Source organism: Marmota monax, unplaced genomic scaffold (genome assembly GCF_021218885.2).
Source record: "Marmota monax isolate L192 unplaced genomic scaffold, Marmota_monax_Labrador192_F-V1.1 WCK01_AAM20220418_F8-fsc00065, whole genome shotgun sequence".
NCBI classification, from domain to species: domain Eukaryota; kingdom Metazoa; phylum Chordata; class Mammalia; order Rodentia; family Sciuridae; genus Marmota; species Marmota monax.
The window spans coordinates 2,524,434-2,539,011 of NW_026694038.1; the positions used below are offsets into that span (position 1 = coordinate 2,524,434).

At 35.5% G+C, this 14,578-nt stretch overlaps 1 protein-coding gene across 13 annotated transcripts in view; it reads left to right on the top strand.

Annotated features, from left to right (window-relative positions):
* The first annotated feature begins 11,073 nt into the window (after nucleotides 1-11,073).
* The window catches only part of Cacna2d1 (calcium voltage-gated channel auxiliary subunit alpha2delta 1), a 467,177-nt gene continuing 463,672 nt past the window's right edge, over nucleotides 11,074-14,578 (top strand). For 7 of the 13 annotated variants that reach the window (XM_046464141.2, XM_046464144.2, XM_046464146.2 and 4 more), the window contains exon 1: nucleotides 11,075-11,567. In XM_046464141.2, coding sequence (XP_046320097.1) covers nucleotides 11,473-11,567 — 95 coding nt within the window. In that variant the 5' untranslated portion in view covers nucleotides 11,075-11,472. Of the gene's footprint in view, nucleotides 11,568-14,578 lie in introns of all 13 variants that reach the window. The other 6 variants (XM_058585488.1, XM_046464140.2, XM_046464143.2 and 3 more) reach the window with 1 other exon arrangement.

Genomic DNA, 14,578 nt, shown 5'->3' on the forward strand with positions numbered 1-14,578 from the left:
AAAGAAATTTGATTTTTTTAATCTTGTTTCAGAAAAGAATTGTGAACCATATAAGGTTCAGTCTAATTAAGGTGGAATAAATGAAATTTGCCTCCCCTGTTACATAAAATAGATTTAAGAAACATCTGAGAGTATGTTTAAAGTACTCTTGTTAACCACATTTTCTTTTTGATTATTGTTTATGCTAGTTTATCTTCACGGCAAATTAAATAACATGTCCTAAACATCCAATTTCAGACTGAAATATTTGCACTGAATCAGGGCCATACTTATTTTTCTTACCAAAACCAAAATAATTTTTCAGAGTCTGGAAATCTTCCAAGGTGATAGTTAATTCATCTGATAGAGGGATACTTGATGAGAACAAATGTGCATTTATTTACATGTGCTGGGAGAGGTGCTTCTGCCTGGATGGCTTGTATACTTGAATTTACATCTCAACCAACCAACTTTGAAGCTTTGAAGGTAGAATTTTAAACCTAGGAGGGGATGAAGATGATCTTGAGGAATAAAACATGTTTGGGGAAGAATGAGGTCTTTGACAAATCCTGACTCTCACTATGAAGAGCAGACTTCCAGCTTGACCCCACAGGTTGCAAGAGCTGTTTCTGCCATATGCCAGTTTTAGTGACCTTGACACATGGAGAGAGCAGTAGATCTGACAGGCAATTTAACTCAGGGATTAGTGTTAACAGTAATGCCTGATCATAGAGCTCACCTCACAGAATCACCATTCTCATCATAGACCAAGATGATTCCCGTGTTAGAAGCTTCACTCTGACATTATTGGCTGACGTATTTGTGTTCAAAATGTCTTTCCTTTTCTCTTTCCTAGGCTACCTCACATTATCTCCCAGTCATAAACATTCACTTTCTGAGTAATATGCATTTATGTACAAGAGGTTTGTTTTGTTTAAAAGGGTCCTTACATTATAGCAGAATCATTATCACTTGAAAATTTGTTAGACATGCAAATTCTTGGGTCCTACCCAGGTCTACTAAATCAGAAACTCAAGACTTGAGAACCAGACATCTGTGTTTAACAGGTATTTGGGATTTATGATGCATGTTCAAGCTGGAGAACCACAAATGTGCATGAATGGGCCCAGTAGCAGTGAAGCTGCAGGTCCAACCTTCTGCTGTCACTGGAGTTTTCTACCAGTAGCACCTCAGCCTAGCCCTATCTTACTTTCCTGGTATTAAATAGCCTTTCAAATTACTTAGAAGACAAGTCCCACTGTGTACAAACCTACCCCTCCCAGGAATCAATCTTGGCTTGTAGGAGGATAAGTAGGATACATTTTAATTATTGTTAGGTTTACTTTCATCAGACACAATACCAAATTTTGATTAATTTTTCTTGTATGTAATGCATTTCAGTTTACTTGCTTACCTTCTTCTTTTATATAATATATTTATTGAGTACCTACTACAGCCTGGGTACTTGACTAAAGGCAACATTGTCAAGATTTGTGATTCAATAGTTTGTATATTTACACATTTGTGCAATTATAACTCCAAGCAATCTTAGAACATATCATCAACCCAAAAGAAACTCCACACCTACTAGCAGTAACCCTCTCACCCCATTTTTTTCTAACACTCCATCTTAGCCTTAGGCAAACACTAATTTATTTTCTCTCTGTGGATTTGCCTACTTGGACATTTCATACAAATAGAATTATACAATATGTGGTCTTTCATGAGTGGTTTTTACTTTGTATGGTTTCAAGGTTCATCTATGTTGCTACATGTTATAACATTTCATTTTTATTGCCAAATAGCATTCTATGGAATGGGCATACCACATGGTGTTTATCAACATCATTTAATAGCCATTTGTCTTGTTTCTATTATTATTGACATTACTGCTATGAACATTTTGTGTATGTTTTTCTGTGAACCTGTTTTCATCTCTTTGGTAAATATCTAGGAGTAGAATTGTTGGGTCATATGGTAACTCTGTTAATCTTTTCCAAACCAACTGCTCTATTTTATATTCTCACTAGAAATATAATTTAGAATGACTTTTGTCTTAGGATTCTGGACATGTTTCACGTTTTAACCTTTTCTTTTGTTTAATAATAAAGAGTACTACATATCCTAATTCTAAAAAGTAAATTGATATCTCATATAATCATTTATTTATAACACACAAATGAATACATTTAGCTCAATTTCTGGGTTCCAAGTAGAAATACGTATTAAATTTATGAGTCCTATGATTCCTATAAAATATTTTGCATTTAGTAAGTTAATAATGAATGAGTAAATAATACAAAAAGATTAGATGACTGAGAAAACATATGAATAAATTAATAAAGACACACAATTAAATTTCTAGTGTACATCAGAAAATTTTCAGGTTTCCAGTATGCATTTGCATGTATATGCTACATGTATGAAACAGAGAATGTGGCTTTTCTTTTAATGAAGTATAATAAATCATTCTTGATGTTATTAATGAAATTAAATGATGACCATTAACCCACATCAATCAGTTGATATTTCCAAGGTTTTAATTTAAATATTATTTGAAGCTTAGCAGACTTTGATTGGAAATAGTGATTCTAAACTGAGTAATTAAAGCTAAGTAGAAATATGAATGTGTGTTCAGGTTCCCGATTAAAATCCACATGTTCTTTTTGTGAGAAGATGCAGCCAATTTGTCAAAACACTAATATAAAAATAATCTTTCAGAAAACATGTTTATAAATTGGCAATTATCTGTGTTTTTCTTATGATTACTATTATAGTAGGAAATACTTTAGGAAGTATTTTTACTTAAATTTTTAAAAATTTTCTTAAAACACTAAAATCAGCTTGTTGTCTTAATATTTCACTGAGAAATAACAAATCCTACACATATTTGTATATTTGAGTATTAAACAGAAGATATCAAGATGAAATGCATTTAGTTATAGATATTATTAATCTGATTTTTTTAGTACTGCCATATTCATTTTCTAAAGCTTCCCATTTATTTGATTGAGATAAGAATGTTTTATTTCTATAAAATGTTTCCGTTTTTCTCATCTACATTGAAAGGGAAAAATCATCAGTACTATGCAAGTGTCCTACTGAGGTATTGTTGTTTATGGAAGAAGAGTTCATGAAGCAATAAATATCTCTAGCCAGTGATTAAAGGAGAAGCAGAGTTGATGTATCTGATGAATGCAAATGCCATTTACAGCCTCCCATACTTCAATATCATAAATACTGTTCTCATTGTACAAGTAAAAAGATGACAACATAAAATGACCTCCATACATTTATACAAATGAAACAAATAAATAGATGTATGTTCCAATCTGAATTATAATTTTATTGTTTTCTTATGCATCTGTCACATAGAACCCAAATAATAATTATTTTTATATAAGCTAAGTACAAGCTTCTTATAGTGGTTAACTGCTTAAGGTAGATTATGTGGAGGAGAGAGACTAAGGTTTTAAATATAGACAAACTCTAGTTATTAGTAATTAGTATGGCTTAAACGTCAACATCATTAAAAATTACCAACATTAATGTTAAATTGAATTGGTATTTGCCACATGTATGTGTAATCAATACTTCTAGGTCTTATCAAAGACTATCCTAGTTTAAATATGTAATAGTTGATATTTTAAATTAGTGAAAATCTTTCTATAATACTAACAGTCATTGGAAGATATACTTTAAATGGGTGAACTGTTATGGCATATGAATTACATATCAATAAAGCTGTTAAAAATAATGTATTTGAAAAAAAACTCTCATATATTTCTAATAACTTCTTTTCCAGTCATATTTGCCTATAAAATTGAGCCTTGGCAATAGTTTGTTTATTTTAGACCACATTTTCATTATTATATGCTATTTTCTAAATCATTCATCTGTACTAATCATTGTCTATTGATGTTATGTACATTTCAAAGCATACACCAATAATTTTCCAAAGATTGAGAAAAGTTATGGTACTTCTTAAAACACATGTGCACTGTAAGATTCATTAAATGTATACTGCATAGCAGTTCATTGTTGTTACAGTTAATTGTTTAATCTTATTTACATTGATTTGTTATAAATAGATTTCAACCCTTCAGTTCAGAGAGATAAAGGAATCTTTCACCTTGCATGGCTAAGTACTTTATCCATACTGCATTATCCCTGACTGTACATAGGCATGGTTGCAGAAGAATTAAAAATTCAGCCATGTCCTTTAATCCTAACAGCATTCTCATTTTTTTTTTAAAAAATTGAAAACAAGGTTTAGGTAGGCTAAGTAATTTAGCCTATTATCTCTAAGCTACTAAAGATCAGATAAAAGGAAAGACCATATGAGAAAATGGTTAAGAGCCAGGGTATCTGAGAAAGAGAGGCTGAGTTCAAATCACAGCTTCTTTATAAATGCCAGAGCTAAGTTCTGTAGTTAGCTATGCCTGCCTCTCTTAACACAGCAATTCATGTTAGTATATTTATCTAGAGTTAAGGGAGGAGTTTCAATGATTTCAAGAATCAATAGAATAACTGGGATCAAGATTCTGAATATTTAATGAAGGACTACCATGATAATGAGTTAAACTTTGCTAAGAATGGTTTAATGTAAGACATGGGAAGGGGCCCAAGATCTCTGATACTTAGGTATGGGCTCCTGAACATCTTCTAAACATGGACAATTTTTAGGTGGTAAGAGAGTCATTGAAGCAGCTAAGCCTCTGTTGCCCTTTCTTCCTGATACCATTTATACCTTCCCATTGTTGGTGAATTTTTCTAAAAAAAAAAAAAAAAAAAAAAAAAACACACAGGGAGAAAGTGGTTCTGAAGTTTGAAAATGAATACAGGTTCATTAAAACTCATGAGTGATTTATTATAATAAATTGTTGTATATAAATAAATATTGTATAGGAAATGGATTATGATGTTTTCCTACTTCATATAAAATATTCTAAATATTAAATAATGCCTTGGGTCTATAAAGTATATAGAGGATTTGTAAAAATGTTATAGTTGTTGTACCTGATATAATTCTTTGCATATCATATACTTTTTGAAACAAGTAATTAAATATTAACATTATACAACCTGGTCTACAATTAAATTAGAAAAACAATCTTCAATAATTATTCATATTTTTTGTAAAATCAGAAGACAGTTGTCATATATTAGCAAAAATATTATAATATTTTTCAACAAAGTTTTAATAACTTGTTTCTAATAACTTCTTTGTTTTCAATTTTAATTGATTGAACATTGCAGAAAAATGAGTTGCCCTACATTTTTGTCCCATTTGTGCTTCCAACAATTCGGCCTTCATTGTTTCTTGCTGTCTCTGTTTTACCTCTTTTTCCATTGGTGTTTATTTGTGTTGTATGAACAAACATCCTTTCCTTCATGTGTTCAGTTTTCTAAGTAATTTATCTTTGCCTTTTCTAAATTTTCTACTTTCTTTTTTCCTTACAATTAAAAATAGAAGCCCCTCTTTTGATAATGTCTTAAAGACACTCAACTACTGCCTCTTGGCTTAGAAAAAGATCAAAAGAAGGGGTGGAGAAGGGGTGGAGTGGTCCAGTTGGTTAACTTGGGGAAAAAAAAGAAAAAATGGACAGAACTGGCTTCTGTTTCTGAACACTGAGGAACCATGGGTATTTGTTAAAGCTTGAATTGAAGTGTGGACACAGTGCTTAGCTAGTTTTATGGTAACAATTCATCTTTGATAAGTATTTTGTAATTTTTGAATGGTAAAAGTTTAACATATTTTGAGAAATAAAAATGGAAGTTTAAAGAAGAAGAAAAAGGAAACCCCAAAGTTCTCAAATAATGTTTTTACCTTTATTTTATTTATTTTTATGTGGTGCTGAGGCAAGCACTCAACTGCTGAACCACAACTCCAGTACATCAAATACTTTTTTTAAAAAAAAACACTAGATTTAAAATATAAGAAATTTCCAGATAGTTATATATCTAACAGAAAGGTGACTAAATGTACACACAACTCTTCCAACCAGAAACATTCTTTTTCTTTAAAGGAAAGACTGCTAATTATATATGGATTGATATAATTAAATAAAGTTTCAGTTATTATTAATGTCAGCTAGATTATTGTTATTGGACTGTAATAAACACAAAAATATTCATTTCAAAGCTAATTAATGTTTTAAAGTTATGCATTTGGTTGTTTCATTTAAACTAAAAATTAATCTGCAAGTATTCTACAATATAAAATGTTTCACAAAAATAAATGACAACTTGACAAAGATACATTAATCTCTGTGTAACAGAAAAACTTGCAGCAGCATTTAAGTGATAAATACTCTCAACTTGAAAGTCTTACTGTTTATCCTTGGACCATCTTCACTGAGTTTGGCAAATGAATTAAATCAATTCTTCTCGATAGCTATGGACATTGAGAGAATCAGAAAGAATGGGCCAACCTAGTGAAAAATATAAAGACATGTGAATAAGAAAAAGAAAATCAATATGTGTAAATTCCAATTGTAGACAACATAAGCTATTTTACAACAGAATAGTTTAAATCCTGTTCTTAGTTTTTAAAGATATGCAATGTTTACATACTATTAATTTGATGATATAATCATGATACAGCATCAGATAGCATTAGTACCTTTCTATTACTTAGGCATCACAATCTCTTGGCAAATTATCAGGAACCCTTAGGAATTAGACCCTCCCAAGCTGTACATATTGAATAACATACTATTGCTAGACACTACTTGCTCTATATTGATTTTCAAATGTTTCCAAATGTGAAACTTAAAAGTTTACATCTCCCATCTGTTATAAATGACAATACATGATCTCTATTTTACTCATCTATCAATGGAATATGGCATTTTAACTCTTTCCCTGTATGTTCAGATGGTCATAAATTCTTTGTAATAAAGAGTGATATTTTAAACATATAAATCTAAAATATGAGGCACCAAAAGGAAAATGATTGCTCTCTTATTTTCTTTCCCATGCTTATTACTGAAGAGGGAAAAATTCCTAGCAACATTATTTTGTGGTGCTTCAGCAGACAACCTTGTATCAGATTGAGTAAGTGTGATATACTTACTGAATGAGATTATTCTAAAGTGAATTTGATCCAAACATGTCCACATTTTAATAGAGATAACTAAGTTATAATGGTGTTTTACTGTGTTTAGAGAATGTGAAAAACCTAGCATCAGAAGAACGATATTAATAGATGATCTTTCTTCTTCATGGAAGGCTGTAGCCATAAGATTCAACACACTGGAAAGAGTGCCAGCAGTTATTAGTTCTGATTATTTTAGTTTTTACTATTATCTCTTACCACTGACCATTGCATTTTTGTTGCTTGTGAATATTTTCATAAACTACCGAGTTTTCTACTGCTTGTTGTCTATGTAGGCCTAAGTAAATGGAGTCTATATGACTTTGTGTTATAACTTACAGTTAAAACAAAACAACTCCAGCTCTTTGAAGAAGAATCTTATTATGAAATCAAGATTTTAGAGTCAAATTTTGTTTTTAAATAAAAAGTCATGTTGTAAGCCCTGATTTATTTCCCTCCCTCCCTTCCTTCCTTCTTTTTCAGAGATGTGTTTGTGTTTAAGGGGGAGAGGAAGAGGAAGAGCAAAAATAAAACAATAAAAAAATTGAATAAAATATTCGATGGTTAGCAAAGATTCAAAGTAGAATAATATAAAACCTATTGATTGGTTGAAGAAATGAGGATATTTTAAAATATAACAGTTAATCTGTCAAAATATGTAACCAACATAAGTTTGCCAATATAGGCCTCTGATGGGCAAATATTAAATCTTCAATAAATACTTGTTGGGGCTGGGGTTGTGGCTCAGTGGTAAAGTGCTTACCTAGCAGAGGCCCTAGATTTGATCTTCAACATCACATAAAAATAATAAAATAATAAAGATATTGTGTCTATCTGCAACAAAAAAATTAAAAATAAATACTTGTTTAATGTAGCTTTGTCCATTTAGAAAAGTATTATTTCCACAAAAGTTTACTGTCATATGTGTCAATAGGTATATATCTTGGGTGAAGGAAACATATCTCATAAATAGTTGTCTTGTTTGTGGAAAATATTTGACCAGGTTTCTTAATTTAGAATAGTTTCTTTTCCATTTTTTTTAAATGAAGGCCTCTATGTGCTGCTTTACTTTAAAAATGGCAAAAATGAACTCTAGTTTAAAAATCACTACATGTCCCTTTAACAATTTTCCTGGGAACTGATACTTCTGAGTTGCTTTCTTATTCCCATCTTCTAAATGTATTCCCTAAGGAGATTAGACAGTTGAAGCTTTCTGTCCATTTGTCTTTAAATTTGGCTTTCATTTGTGTAACATAACAATTGAGAATTAGCCAAAAATTACACATCATAAATTTATTCTAAGCAAAACAATGTTTTGCATGAATTAAATATTTTTAACTTCATCTAGAAATGATGAAATATAAAAATCTCCAGCAATACTTTACTCATTTACATTCTAATTAAAACATTTTCTCTTAAATGGATCGTAGGTATTGGTTTGTGACTTCTTGCTCATTTATAGCTCATAATACAACAATCTTTTTTTAAATCATCAATCTTTATCATTTGTAAACATTTTATTTTGAATGGCCAATCTTGGTGTTTTAGCAAAATTTTATTAACATTAATGGAATATGATTTTCATGGATTTTCCCAAAATAACTGAACTCAGCTAAAAAAAAAAAAAAGGCACTGTAGAAGGCTAAATTAATCCAATAGAAACATAATGCTATGTTGTGGGAATGGCGTTGTTTTAGCTATCATACATAAGAAATAAAAACCACATTCTGAATATTCCCATTAGAAAGATTTACATTTATAAAAAGTAATTAATAGCAAACCTCACTACAGAATATTAAACAATGATTTAGGCTTACAGTTGAGAACCATCTCTTTCAATAAGAATTGTAGAAGCAATATCTTTGTTCTATGGCTTCAGATATTGAAGAATACAGTGCTTCATCAGAGTGATCCAAAGAAATTGAGATTTGGCTCAAAGGCCAAAAATGTTAATAATAAAGCCTGACTTACCTTCCACAGAAGTTTATTACATTCTTTTATTCTTAAGCCCTTTCTTCTAAAGATTTGAAATTGGAAATGGTGTACCATAGTAGGAAGTCTGGAGTCATTAATGAAATAATTGACAGAATATATTATAATGATATTTTTATGTACTGAGCCAATTATAATACCAACATATCAAGTAGACAATAATAGGCGTCTAATTTTCTTCTTCTTAATACTCATGCTGGGGAAGAAAATCTGCCTTTGAATCATTAAAAATTGAAAAAAAATGATAGATTTGATTATTTGGTTGTCTAATTTTGGAGTGGAAAGCCACCTTCAGTCATATACAATGTCCTTTCCCAGCTCCAGCACTCAATCCCATTACATCCCACTTCATCCCTCTTTGGTGCAGCTCCTGCTGCCACACTCCCTCTGCCCAGCACAAAACAAACTAAGTTAAGTCGCACCAGGGTGCCTCTTGTGAGGCCACTCAGAGTAGGAAGAAAGAAACAAAGAGCAAGATAGAGATGCAGAGGATATAAAGAAAACAAATAAGGCATGACAAAAGGATGGATAAAGGGGAAGGGGAAAAAAAATCCTGGGGCCATGATCATAAAATCACAAATGCTTTTAAAATTTGGCCAGTAACAATACTCATCACGGTCATCATCATCATCATCATCACCATCCTTCATTTTGACAGGTTGCTTTCGGAGAGCTGAAAATTACTTTCGAATTAATAAGGGACAGTATTCTTTTTATAAGCTCTTTCTAGAACAAGGGAGGGGCTAATTAAAATATTAGCTAATTAAAGTCACCCCGATAATTACTGATTTTTCGAACTGTCAGGATGGTCTTTTTTTTTTTCTCGCCACGTATTGTATAATCTGTGCTTCATGTCAAAAGCGTTCTCATGTACTGTTGGATTTCTACCCTTTGACCACCTGCTCCCTCCTGGAATGGGACCTGTACTGGGCAGGAGAGGTCTAAGGAAGACCCCTCTGTTCTTCCCAGAAGGCCTGCGCACGCCCTGCCATCGCTTCTCCGGAGGGTGGAGGTAAAACCAGCCGGCATTGCTACTCTCTAGCACTCTCCCCTCCCTTAATTCCTCCTCTACATTTCAGGCGCTTTTCGCAGAGTGCCACCTGTTCCTGAGGCTTACCCTTTCTCTGCCTTCACATTGACACAGTGACTGTACTCTGCGACAACCTAGACAGGCAAGGCAGCACAGGGGCTGTGACAGCCCAGTGGGACTCTTTTGGAGGCAGTTTCATTAGGACCCTACCAAGCCCTTCTCACAGCACTGTCCACTCTAGATGAAGAATCCGACCCTCCACAGCTCTGTCCTACAGAACGGCAGGACTGTGTGTGTGTGTGGGGGGGGGGGGGTACAGCATCATATCCTTCTTTAACTGTCCCTAGCTCGGTCCTCCTCAGGTAAGCCGATCCCATTCGTACAATTCTGGCACAATTAGTACCAAGTCCCGCCAAAGGCTCTAACCTCTGGCACATGGGCAAATAGTGCCACCTGGTAGAAAGTCAATAGTGGTGCTTTAAAAATGCAACACAAACCCCTCCTACATTTGTTGTCAAATCACTTCACGATTCCTAGGCAGGCAGTGGATTCTGCGCCTGGGAAAAGGGTTGGGGGAAAGCTGCTAGCGCGTGCAAAAATAAGCCCGGAAGACGCGAGCCAAGTGCTCAGCTGGAGCCTCTGCAGCCTGTGGCTGCCCGCCGGGCGGCTGGTTGTCCCCCGGGAACCCCGCGGGGCTGGGTCCGCTCCCCCTCCGCACGCCGGGCGGCTGGAGGAAACCCACGCCGACTTTGGGAGTTCCTTTCTGCCTTGTATGGAGGGTTGCTCCCGGCCCGTCTCCGCCCGACTGCTCTGACGCCCAGCCCTCCCGCTGCCCACCCCCAGCCACCTCCCTCTGACTTGCCGGGAGAAGCCAGACGGAGCCTCTCTCTTCCACAAGTCTCCCAGCCTGCCTGCCATTCCCCCATTCCTGCATTCACCCCCACCCCTCCCCAGCGCCGTCACCCTCCTCCGCCCCCTCCCCCGCCCCCGCCTCCTCCTTTGCCTCGACAATCAGGGGAATAAATCAGGGAGGAAACCGAGAGGGAGAGCGAGAGCGCGCGAGCGCCAGCAAGCTTGCCGAGGACTGTTTCCAAAGTCGCCCTTGATGGCGGCGGAGGAGAGGGAGGCGAGGCAGCCGTGGCGCTGAGCAGCCGAGACACGCTAGTGGGTCCTCCCGCCACCGCCCCTTCCCCGGCACCCGGCTTCGTCCTAGCGGTCCCCCGCGCCACTCCACGCCGCGGGCCCCGTGTGCGCCGGCCCTCCAGACGTCGGCGGTCTGCCAGAGCGTGCTCCTTTTCCGCCGCCAGCGGTTTCCAGCACCGCTCCTTCCCCCAGCTGGGGAGGGAGGGGGGATTGATCTTCGATCGCGAAGATGGCTGCTGGCTGCTTGCTGGCCTTGACTCTGACACTTTTCCAATCTTTGCTGATCGGTCCCTCGTCCGAGGAGCCGTTCCCTTCGGCCGTCACGTAAGTCGGCGGGCCCGGCAGGGCGGGGAGCGCGGCCCGGGTGATGCCGCGGGAGCTGGAGGCTGGGGTCGGTTCCCGAGTCGCGGAGCTTTTCTGCCCGTGGGGGTGGGGAGCGAACGGCTGGCGAGCGGGGCTCGGATCTGGAGAGGCCGAGTGAGCCGGCTGAGTGCGCGGCTCGAGGCTGGAATGCGCTCCGAACTGGCTTCTCCCGACCCTGAGCGCGGCCAGGCGCCGGGGGCCGAGCTGTCCCGAGAAATGTTGGCCGCCGACTCCTGGCGTCTTAGTCCATCTCTAAAAGGATTCTAGAAACTCAAGAGTTTAACTGGACTGGGAGAAAAGTTTCCAGTCATTCATCCGCTCTCATCAAACCCAGTTAAATAAAAAAGTTGTGTTTTGGTTGAGTATTTTACAAATAGTTAATTTCCAGCTTGCCAGGGTAGCTTGGACTTCTCCTGCACTTGGCCTCTGGGATGATCTCCAATTGCTATAGTGCCCAAACTCATTTAGATCCCAAATTCCTGGGCGCACTTGACAGCCTTTCAGATCCGAGGTGTGCCTGCTCCCCGCAGCAGGGCGTGCTGTCCACCCCGGGGCTCACAGGTACTGGGGCTGTGCAATCCAACCTCCCTGACCCTTTATTGGAAACATCTAAGTGCTGACTGATACTCGGTTTCCTGTTCTTAGAATGAAAAGAACTCCCATTCTTTTAGGGAGGGACTGTTTCCACAGTCTCCTGCAATTTTTTTTTCCTATTTTTAACATTTCTAAAATAACTTTTAAATTAAAAAAAAAAAAACAACTCGTTGCTATTCTGGAGACAGAGTGTTGAAAGGTAACTATAGTCACACGGCAGGAAGGGAGTGAAATATAACAATTCTCTTCTCTCTTAGGCTGCAATAAAGTATCAAATTCAGGGGGCACATATAAATATATACATATTTTTAAATGCTCTGAATAGCCTATCAGGCATTCTGGGAAAGCATTTATTTTGGTTTTTGAAGCTACTTTAAAGCTTCTATGAGTAGGTAAGCTTAAGTGGATGAGTCACTTTAATGCATTTTACATAACAAAAACAAAGCCCAAGGTAGCCTTCCCGGTATTTATGCTGCTGGGAATTATTTGCTGTCCTTTGTTGGCTGAGTGCTGAATAGTGGAGTTTTTGGTGGTTACCAACAGTGCATCTTTACGGGCTGAAACCCTGAAGCTATTATTTAAAATGCAGCTTAAAGTATTTATTACCTTTGGTGTCAGTGCAGGAATCTAGAGGATGGACAGTCTAACCTGGAGAAGGAGAGTGTCTAATATTTTTTTGTCATTGATTTACAGTAATGTTCCTCTTTAGATAATCTTCCATAAAAATGATTGCATATCTTTTTTGTTATGAAGGGAGAGGGTAAATGTCATCGGCAGATCTTCATTTAATTGGCAGAATGTTACAATTAGATTTTTTTTAAAACATAAGAAATGTAAGAATTTCCTTAAAATGCTTCAAAATCCTTCACTCTTATTAAGAAATATTTGTATTTAAAATTTTTTAGTCTTTTTATAGCTTGGCCTATTAAGTGAGAACTCAAGTGACACGTTTGCATTTTGTGTCAAATAGTGACTTTTAAAAAGAGTTACACGAGATCATACGTTTTAAAAGTATTATTTGAAACTGACAATTTATCCTTATTTCTATCCCTTGGGGGGAATGCATCATCACATTGGGGAAGATGATGGCTTTTCAAAATACAACAAATAAACCTTTACTCCTGAACATACTGTGATAAAATATCAATGTAAAAATCCTTATTGTAAGTAGAATATTTGCAGTAAATGCTTTCCTAAAGTTAAAATAACTCAATTTTTACTATCAGAAACTTACTAGGGACAAGAAAGAGTAAATAGTGGGGAAAAATTAGAATTAGGGCACCACAATTTTTTTTCTTTGAAAAGATTTGACTATTATTGAACAATGAAAGTATAGATATATTTAGATTGTATGAAGCATTATTTCCTGTACTGAGAACAGATTTTGTAGCTGCGAGCCACTCTGCTATTAGTAATATTAATATTTTGGAAGGCTTCTGCATCTGCAATTATTTATTGGAAAGTCAGTAACATCATCTTCTGAGGAAAGGAGAAATAATAGTTGACATTTTTACTTCATGTTTACTTTCAGAATAAACTTTATGAAATAAAAAATGTAATGTTAATTTCATCAAGATGTGGTGCCAATTGTTTTTCATGCATAAAAAGATATAAAAATATATCATGTGCAGTGTTTATCAGGATAAATCTCCAATCTTCTGGAAAAAAATCAGATTTGTAAAAACTGAAAACAAAGATTGTAGCAATTACTGAAAGCAAATGATTATGCTTCTCTTTGTAAATTTCTCTGGAAATATTGGTAAATTCTTAACAATTTTATATTTCAGAGAAAAAGTAATATGAGAAGGTTTTATCATCAAAAGAGGGAGAACATACTCTTAACACACTATAAAATTAATTAGGCACTAATTGGAGTTGGACCTGAATTATAATTAGTAATTCAAAGTTTTTTTAGTAGAGTATTTACCATAGTATGAAGAGCTTAAGTTTTATTGTAATTAAACATAAATAATGTAGTATTCTAAATATCTAATTTTTTTTCTTTGGTTTAACAAATATTCTGCTATAACATTACCGTGTATTAAAATAGTTGTTAAAGTATTCTAATAATTAACACAAAAATAATTTGAGTTTGTTTTTTTTCAGAAAAAGAAATTTTTATACAATTCTTTCTCTGTGCTAGATGTTTCTTTTGGAAATATCTGTTCCAATAAAGTGTGAAATAAATATGTGATGTGGTAGCAACCACCTAATGCATATTGGTTTGTGTTTAATTGGGTAATATATTGTTTTCATATTATAGAATGCAAATGTTATTTTAGTGTTTTAAAATGTAGTTTTCAAAAACAGTTGTTCTTTTTTTTATAAATAATTCCTTGGAACATATATTAAGACACATATTCAGGATTACATGTATG